The sequence below is a fragment of the Sycon ciliatum genome, chromosome 7, assembly GCF_964019385.1.
Source record: "Sycon ciliatum chromosome 7, ocSycCili1.1, whole genome shotgun sequence".
Classification (NCBI taxonomy): domain Eukaryota; kingdom Metazoa; phylum Porifera; class Calcarea; order Leucosolenida; family Sycettidae; genus Sycon; species Sycon ciliatum.
In genome coordinates, this window is record NC_088649.1 from 4,984,590 (window position 1) to 4,993,867 (window position 9,278).

The 9,278-nt window shown below is 49.5% G+C and overlaps 2 protein-coding genes across 2 annotated transcripts in view; both read left to right on the forward strand.

Moving 5' to 3' along the window:
• The window catches only part of LOC135820794 (mucin-5AC-like), a 46,237-nt gene that overhangs the window by 29,190 nt on the left and 7,769 nt on the right, over nt 1-9,278 (forward strand). The window contains exons 12-13 of the mRNA XM_065333837.1: nt 7,850-8,075; nt 8,561-8,699. Coding sequence (XP_065189909.1) covers nt 7,850-8,075; nt 8,561-8,699 — 365 coding nt within the window. The remainder of the gene's footprint in view (nt 1-7,849; nt 8,076-8,560; nt 8,700-9,278) is intronic.
• LOC135820810 (ubiquitin-conjugating enzyme E2 L3-like) lies at nt 1,182-2,881 on the forward strand. Its single transcript, XM_065333856.1, has one exon. It carries the CDS (start codon nt 1,342-1,344, stop codon nt 1,798-1,800), a length of 459 nt encoding a protein of 152 aa, XP_065189928.1. The 5' UTR covers nt 1,182-1,341; the 3' UTR covers nt 1,801-2,881.

The window sequence follows — 9,278 nt, forward strand, 5'->3', positions numbered from 1 at the left end:
CAAGCTGTGTCACTAGCGATCTTCATTTATACCATGTAGTTTGAAATCAAACAAGAATATTTCAGTGGCGTGTCCAGGATTTGGCCGAGGGGGGGGGGGGGGGGGGGGTTGCGGCCGGGATGGGGTGGGGGTAGCCTCAGACATCATGACTGTCCCAGGTCAGCCATTTTGAAAACCGATGTCAAGGAGCCGTAAATCTCACACACCACGAACAAATTGTATTTAAATGTACCTAGGTCGAAACTTTTGAGGGGGGGGGGGGGGGCCCAAACCCGCCACTGTATTTCGGGAACCAGGAACCTGCATGATGCAGTTGTGTGAGAATTTATTGGATTCGGATCTCCGACTCTGAGGTCAGTGAGCTCTGACAGACTCAGAGTTGGAGATCAATCCTAAACCCGCCACTGTATTTCGGGAACCAGGAACCTGCATGATGCAGTTGTGTGAGAATTTATTGGATTCGGATCTCCGACTCTGAGGTCAGTGAGCTCTGACAGACTCAGAGTTGGAGATCAATCCTAAACCCGCCACTGTATTTCGGGAACCAGGAACCTGCATGATGCAGTTGTGTGAGAATTTATTGGATTCAGATCTCCGACTCTGAGGTCAGTGAGCTCTGACAGACTCAGAGTTGGAGATCAATCCTATAAATAATTCCCACACAACTGCATCATGCAGGTACGGTTCCTGGTTCCCGAAATATTTTTGTTTGATTTCAAACTACAATAATAATAAAAATAATAATCAAAGACAAAGGCTGTCGAAACCAGCTAGATTTCCCACCCGCACTAGCAAGCGCTCGGTGTTTTTGAAGTGTGCGCGATGTTTTTTGTAACTTTTACGTTTTGGTCCTGCCAGGTTTAGCAGCAGTAACCCGCACAGGCCAGGTAGGATTCTCGCCAACAAAATGGCGACGGGCGTAGCAGGAAACTGGAGCCGATAGAAAACTCTCGCGCGCCCAGTGCAGTACCGTCATCTGGTCATGCGCCGCGGTATGCGTGGTAGATCTACTCGCTGACTATACTAGTACTAGTAGTACTCGACTATGCTATGGTTGCGTTTTTCTTGCAAACTGGCTGCGCAGTGCATCAAAAAAAAACTCGCGAAGTCGCATTCACTATGTTCACACGTAGGCGCATGCATGCTGGCTACAAAGTGCATTGTACATGTTGCGCCGCATGAGATATCGAGAGGCGAGAGGTTGGAGAAAAAATTTCGGTTGCATTTCTGCCTTGTCTGGTTCGGGACGCGTGGCACAGAATTGTAGTTTAGCTTTTTAGTAGCTGGTGATAGAGAAAGGAGAGTCGGAGAGAAGACTGAACTCTCTCTCTCTCTTTCACGATGGCCGCCTCCCGCCGCTTAGCCAAGGAGCTGTCGGACATCAGAAAGAATGAAGAGAAAGTCTTCACGGACATACAGGTAGACGAAGGCAACATGCTGCGCTGGCAGGGTCTTCTAGTGCCAGACAATCCGCCGTACAATCAGGGCGCGTTCCGAGTGGAGATAAACTTCCCGCCCGAGTACCCGTTCAAGCCGCCCAAGCTCACGTTCGTCACAAAGATCTACCACCCGAACGTGGACGAGAAGGGCCAGGTCTGCCTGCCCATCATCACCGCCGAGCACTGGAAACCAGCAACGAAGACGGACCAGGTCATCGCGGCACTAGTGGCCTTGATTCACGCTCCCGAGCCAGACCATCCTCTTCGCGGAGACCTGGCGGAGGAATACATGAAGCGGCGCCCGCAGTTCCTCAAGAATGCCGAGGACTTCACGAAAAAGTTCGGCGAGAGACGGCCATAGGTTCTGCAGTGGGGTGCGGAAGCTGAGCAGCGAGCAAGCTTTCAAGGTCTGGAACTGTTGAGATTTTCTCCTTTTTTTGCCCAATTTTTGTCTCTATATTTTTCGCTGCATGTTGTACACGTATCGGTGCTGTCGCTACGCGTTCGCTACTGCAGACACAGCCCAAGCGCTGCCGCCCGAGAAGCGATTTCGGTTGTGGTTGCTCGTGAGGCTGCTGTGGTGGCTGGTCCGGAATGCACTCACATACCCGGCTACAGTGCAGTGATGCCAGTGCTGTAGGGACAGGAAGATTGAGTGTGTCGAGTTTCTCCTGTTTTGTGTTTCTCTTCTCACACACAGACACACACACGCTCTCTCTCTCTCTCTCTCTCTCTCTCTCTCTCTCTCTCTCTCTCTCTCTCTCTCTCTCTCTCTCTCTCTCTCTCTCTCTCTCTCTCTCTCTCTCTCTCTCTCTCTCTCTCTCTCTCTCTCTCTCTCTCTCTCTCTCTCTCTCTCTCTTTCTTATTGTAATGTTGGCGCGCCACGCTGTGAAACGTGGTCTTGCGCTCGGCTGTCAAAATATACATGGGCTCCGCTGCTGCTGCTGCTGCTGTTGCGCATGGCCTTTACCAGACCTGCGTGACACGAACTTTCACGTCGCCGCCTTCTGCGCTTGTGTATAGCAGCTAAGTACGCGCACACATGCGACGCCTCCGTGTGTTTGCATGCATGTGTACGTGCATGCACACACCCTGGATCCTGCTTGCTCCGCTTTTGCGTCCGCCGGCATATTGGCGCGTGTGCGTGTGCTCCTTTTGTAACACGTGTACACAATTTTGCTTTTAGCGTGCGCCGAAAACGTGCACATCTGTCCATATTTGGCAAATATTCCTGTACAGCTTTTAATCTAAATAGGTGGCACATTTTTTGTGTCAATTCTCTTTTGCTTTGAGGCGAGCGCCACCAGTGCCATAATGTTCTCGACCCCACTCCCCCGCCCAAGCGTTCGTTTACTTTTTCCCGGTCATTTTTTCTGTTGGTGTGGAGGTGGCTATTTTTGTGCTACGTTATGTGCTCGATCACTGTATTGTTCATCTCTCGAGTCTCTGTTGCCTCCGTGCATGTGTTCGAATACGGACTGACGGGAGGGAGGGGAGGGAAGGGGGTCGTATATGCGGCCAACCGTTCTGCGTTTCGTTTCTCATGCGCGGACGGTTGGCTGTCGCGAGTCCTTCCACGTTGTGATGCGGGTGACGCATGCATTCGTCGTGAATTGCACGGTCAACGGGTAGACGAGGTGTGTGGGTGGAGTGGGTGGGTGTTTGTGAGTGTGCGTGGGTGGGTGTTTGTGAGTGTGGGTGGAGTGGGTAGCTGTTTGTGCGTGGGTGTGGGTGGAGTGGGTAGCTGTTTGTGCACCAACAGAATTTTACCTCCGGCCTTTTGCTTGCTGGTCACTCTAAGCTACCACTGTGGTTCACTTCGCCCGGGGCTTTCTATGTCATTTGTCCCAAAGCGTTCTGGTCTCCTTTGTTTGAGTCTATATTCCCCATTTCCTTTCTGGGTGAGCCCATTGCCAATGGCGTCCCATTTTTAGAAGGACAATTTTTTTGACCTTTTCCAACAAGAACCTCCGCGTTGTGCTCTGTGCGGGAGAGAGTGTGGGTGGATTGTGGGTGAATGAATCCACACACGTGTTGTGCGTGCTCCAGTACTTGCGTGTGCTACAGTCGTGGCCGAAGAAAATCCGAGCCGTGAGCCAAAAGCAGCGCTCCAAGGTTCATGCAGCCCTCGGAAGGGGCTTGGGACCGGGTATGAGGTAATTGAAATAGAACGTAAAACAGGAAAAACCTATTCTTGTTCTTGTCACTCCTAGTGTATTAATCATGTTACTATTTTTTGATATTACCTTCAGTCACGAGTTTCCATTGGTAATTGTGGCAAAACGTTCTGGAACCCTTCAATACATCTGCTTCGTTTATTCCTTACTCTTTTCTTTCTTTCTTTTTCTTTTCTTTCCCTTGTCATGTAATCACGGTCACTAACATACAAATATCACAGGGTACCTCACTTCAAACTCTCCAACTACGGTCTCTTCGCTGCATAAGTTCACTTCACTTCCAAAAACATATATATATAATATATTAGACAGTTGTCTAAAGTCCCTAGGCTGCTTACAGTGCTCAATGTCCACTGGACAGAGCAAGTAAAAAAATGCTGTCTGATGAAGTGTCTTGACACGAAACTCGGAGAAACAGCGGAATGAGACTTGTTTGATTCATTGCTGTGTAATATTTGTATATATATATTACACTGTTGTGAATTCCAGCAGAAATCCAAGAGAGCTCGATACCGGGAAGGTAGAGCCGTAACACACTAGTCAGAACAACAGATGGCTTGATCAGTCACAACTTAAAGTTTCATGCCATCTCAGGCACTCATCAGGTGATATGAACATCAAGAAAAATAACCCACTATTTAAAGCCCAGTATGGCGGGACAAGGATAACAGAAAGCGCTAGGGGCGCTATCAACTCATATCCGATTCAGTGTCATAGCCAGGAAGGATCGCGGTACTAAGGTGATAAAGGTGATAAAACCGAGCTGGCCTAGCTAGTGAGTTGCGCGGTGCAAAGATGATGATGGTGACAAGGCGGCAGAGAGCTATCAACTGGCCCTACTGCCTGGAAGCAGGGTGCCGAGAAGATCATGTTATCGGTGTTGACAGCATGAATTTATTTTGATGTCGACATTTGGATATCAACTCCGACCGCTTGTTGAGGCTCGATCTCCTGTCGGCAGTCGGCAGAGGAAGTCCATTATCGAAGTATTCAAGCAGTATGATCTAAAAACTACTATCGACGTTAATCTTTCGACAGTGAATTTCCTAGACATCACGCTCAGCCTCGACACCGGGAAATTCCAGCCGTATCGTAAACCTGGAGACGCACCTCTCTACGTCAACGCCATGTCCAATCACCCACCATCCATACTACGGAACATCCCTGATATGATCGCTCGACGTGTCTCAAGCATATCTGCCGACAGCGGCGTATTCGCCGATGCTGCCCCTACATATCGCAATGCATTAGCGGCCAGCGGATTACCTGCCAACATCAAGTACATTGACCCAACGCCACCTGCTGCAATGAACGGCAGCAAGCAAAAAAGAAAAAGGAAACGGAATGTGGTGTGGTTTAACCCGCCATACTCCAAGAGTGTCCGGACCAACATCGCCGGCACCTTCCTTCGGCTGATCGACAAGCATTTTCCTAAGGGGTCCAAAATGAACAAAATCTTCAACCGCTTCAATGTGAAGGTGAGCTACTCCTGTTTGCCGAATATGGCCCACATTATCAGTGGCCACAATAAGCGTCAAGTGTGCGTCCAGGAACCGGACAAGCCGTGCAACTGCCGTCGCAAGGACCAGTGCCCTCTCAACGGAGCGTGTCAAGCAACCAGCATAGTCTACGCGGCGGAGGTGTCGAGTGATGGCCACAGCGATGGGCCCAAAACCTACATTGGCAGTACGGAGCCTCCATTCAAGCTTCGATACGGGAACCACAAGACATCCATCAAGCTTCCTGGATACCGCAAATCCACGGGCCTCTCAAAGCATGTGTGGGAATTAAAAGATAATGGCAAGACGCACGACATCAAGTGGCGAGTGGTTCAGAAGGCCAAGGCCTACAGCAACATAACAAAAAGATGCAGCCTGTGCCTCGAGGAGAAGGCGAGAATAATCACTGCCGACAGGAGATCGAGCCTCAACAAGCGGTCGGAGTTGATATCCAAATGTCGACATCAAAATAAATTCATGCTGTCAACACCGATAACATGATCTTCTCGGCACCCTGCTTCCAGGCAGTAGGGCCAGTTGATAGCTCTCTGCCGCCTTGTCACCATCATCATCTTTGCACCGCGGAACTCACTAGCTAGGCCAGCTCAGTTTTATCACCTTTATCACCTTAGTACCGCGATCCTAACTGGCTATGACACTGAATCGGATATGAGTTGATAGCGCCCCTAGCGCTTTCTGTTATCCTTGTCCCGCCATACTGGGCTTTAAATAGTGGGTTATTTTTCTTGATGTTCATATCACCTGATGAGTGCCTGAGATGGCATGAAACTTTAAGTTGTGACTGATCAAGCCATCTGTTGTTCTGACTAGTGTATATATATATATATTAGATATAAAAGGAATGCACCATGCATTCCATTATATAATATTTTTTTGGAAGTGAAGTGAACTTATGCAGCGAAGAGACTGTAGTTGGAGAGTTTGAAGTGAGGTACCCTGTAATATGTGAGTGGCTGCAATGGAGTCTGCGAGTGCTTAGAAAAACATACAAATACCGTCGTAAAATATAAAACACAGGTTTTCCTCATCTTTTTCTATTTCTTGTTTTTCATTAGCTTCAGCATGTTCATTCACATTCTTCATCATTTGTGAGAACTAGACCTGGTCTAGTGAGAAGGCATTCTACTGCCTGTAATTCTGGTGAGGTGAAATAAAGTAACAACAACAACAACAATTGTTGCTATGATTGTGATATGAGGGCGTATACAGTTTTATTCCGGCATTGCTTTAATTTTGGGGGGAGGGGGGGTCGGGGGGGGGGGGGGAGGGGGGGGGGGGGGAGGGGTCGGATTTGTGTGACCATGGCTGTAGTTTCAAGCACGCTAGTGTGCACACACATGGGCAATCTGTTGTTGTGATGGTTTCGGCCCTTTCGAACTCGTCGTGCTATCTCGGACCCCGGGCCTTGAGCTGGCCCATATGACTATGTGCCCAGCATGTAGAGGGAGATTTTTTTGCACCTTTGGCTATTTTGCATTGCTGCTCAATGAAATGGGATCAAGTGAGTGAGTTTTGTTCAGTGCTCCAGTGACCATTCCAATGCTGGTAGATCTGGGGTGCCCGGACCGTACCCGACTCTTGCGATCGGATTTGGATTACTTTGAAGTATATGGAGCAGCACCGTACTTCCCCGGGAGTAGCCCGCATATGCAAGATGGTACAGTCAGACCTCGCCGCACAACCGCACACATCCGTTTTGCACAAACATATGCAGATACTAGTATGCGCGGGGGAACCGGATAATCGAACACACATACTGTATGTATGCATGGCATATGCTCATATGCTGTATATCTGTGACCAACGATTTTCTTCCGGATGGCGAGGGATCCGGATAAAAGAGGACCGGATAAGCGAGGTCTGACTGTAAAATAGCTTGAGAGGGACGCCCGACACACAACGGTCAGTACAGTATTGACTATAGCACGTGTTGCCCCGAGTACGCCATGAAGCAATGAAAAGCACTGTTGTTTTTGGGCTCTAAATTTCGAAAGCTCTCAGCAGACCCCCTCCCCCCCCCCCCGCACGGGTCACCCCGACGCGAGTAAATAATACTTGTGCTTCAGATGGCTGACCGTGCTACCCTGAAATGCGTTCCGACGCCCCTGCTATGCCTACATAGAGACACAGAGGTTACTAGTAGGCGATTGTATGATCAGTTGAGATGCTTTGGCAAAGTCACGGCACGGCGATGCACTAGCGACTCACTAGCGGCTCACTAGCGGCTCTTGCTGTATGTACATAGCGCCCCATGAGCGGTTTCGCTGGCTCGCGCAGCATACATAGCGCCTATAACTGGTTCCGCTGACTCACCGCCACAGCACCATTCGCAGAACCTATATAGGAAAATCTTCTAGAATGTTTTTCATTGACCTCTTCCCGTCCCTAACGACGGGTTTATTTAAGGTTTGAGAAGGTAACCAGCGAAGGCATGGATGCAGCGAATGGGATTTTTGGTCTTTGACCACTTTGTGGTGGGTCTGATCTACTCACCTCCCACCGCTATAGGAGCTGCATCTGCGCTTTGATCCTTCAAGGCTGGTGGTGTTCCTATGGATACGGATGCGAAAAACATGGCCTCCAGCCAAGTCTCAAGCGAACCGTGATTGTTTTAAAGTAACCAACGCCGCATGATGTTTGCTGTGTGTGCTGGTGTGTGTGTGTGTCCGTGTGTGTGTGTGTGTGTGTTTGCTGTGTGATTCTGTGTACACAGAGGACGACAGCCAGGGCAAACACTGACCGAACACAGACAATACCGGCCTCGCCACTTCCACTGTCACCTGCTGGACCCGGACGGCGTAGTCATGGTAACGATGGTGACTTTGGTGGCGGCTTCGGCAATGGAGGCCATGTTGACGACAGCGTGCTGTGTCCGGACGAGGCGATTGCTATGAGCGGCAATGCCACCGAGTCCGAGAGTACGGATGATTCGTTCCCAGGTATGTAGTGTTCTTTGTGTGATAACCACATGCTGTACATGCTCTGTTTTTGTTCTTTCTACATTTCTCCAAGGTTGACAGCTGCTCTATTCAGTTGTTTCTCATTCATTGCACTGAGCTACTCGAAGTTTTATTTTTAACGAGGCAAAATTGTGGTATTAAATTTTAGGATCAGTCACTTAACCCTATGTGTTGCCTTTATAAATGTAAACACTGTCTCTTGCTCCCTTGCACACACACACGCATGTGCACATGCACATGCACACACACACACACACACACACACACACACACACACACACACACACCAGCACACACACACACACCGGCACACACACACACACACACACACACACACACACACACACACTCTCTCTCTCTCTCTCTCTCTCTCTCTCTCTCTCTCTTCTCTCTCTCTCTCTAGCTCCCTTACTCACCCACTCACTCAAACTACAATGTGGCTGTGTTCTGCTCTGTTGGTCCAGGTGGTGCAAGACGATTCTGGTCAGCGACCAGCGGTTGGGTCAATAGCCCCCGGGTCGGGGAACAGCAGCCTCATGTCCCGGACCGATGGCAAGCAGCCGAAATAGTCCGCCAGGAAGAGCAACGCTCTGCTGTGTCCAGGTAATCTTCAGTAGCCAGGAACATGGATGGAGGCGGGGGGGGGGGGGGGGGGGGCAGAGTCAGAGACAGAGGCAGGGACAGAGGCAGGGACAGAGGCGGGGATAGAGGCAGGGAGAGAGGCAGGGACAGACACAGGGGCAGAGACAGGGACAGACACAGGGGCAGAGACAGGAGCAAGGGTGGGGACGGAGACGGGACAGGGAATTCATCAGGCCCGTATTCCGTTCACTCTTGATAGTCTGAGCTCCCAAAGCAATTATGGCCAAGCAACCACACAATCTTGTAGAACTCTTGCTTGTCAAACCCAACACTATGGCAGAATGGACTCGGTTGGAGAGCCAAGGATTAATTTATAGAAAAGAAAAATGGACCAAGGAACTACAAGTTACGCTATAATGTCCACTAACACCACTGAGCATGAGCTGATTGTTTAGTAACTGGTGGTGTTAGTGGACATTATAGCGTAACTTGTAGTTCCTTGGTCCATTTTTCTATGGCAGAATTTCCATGTGTTTCCAGGCACATTTCGATGATTGGGTGGGTCACTGAAGAAACTGAAGATCATTCAAACAGTTGTGT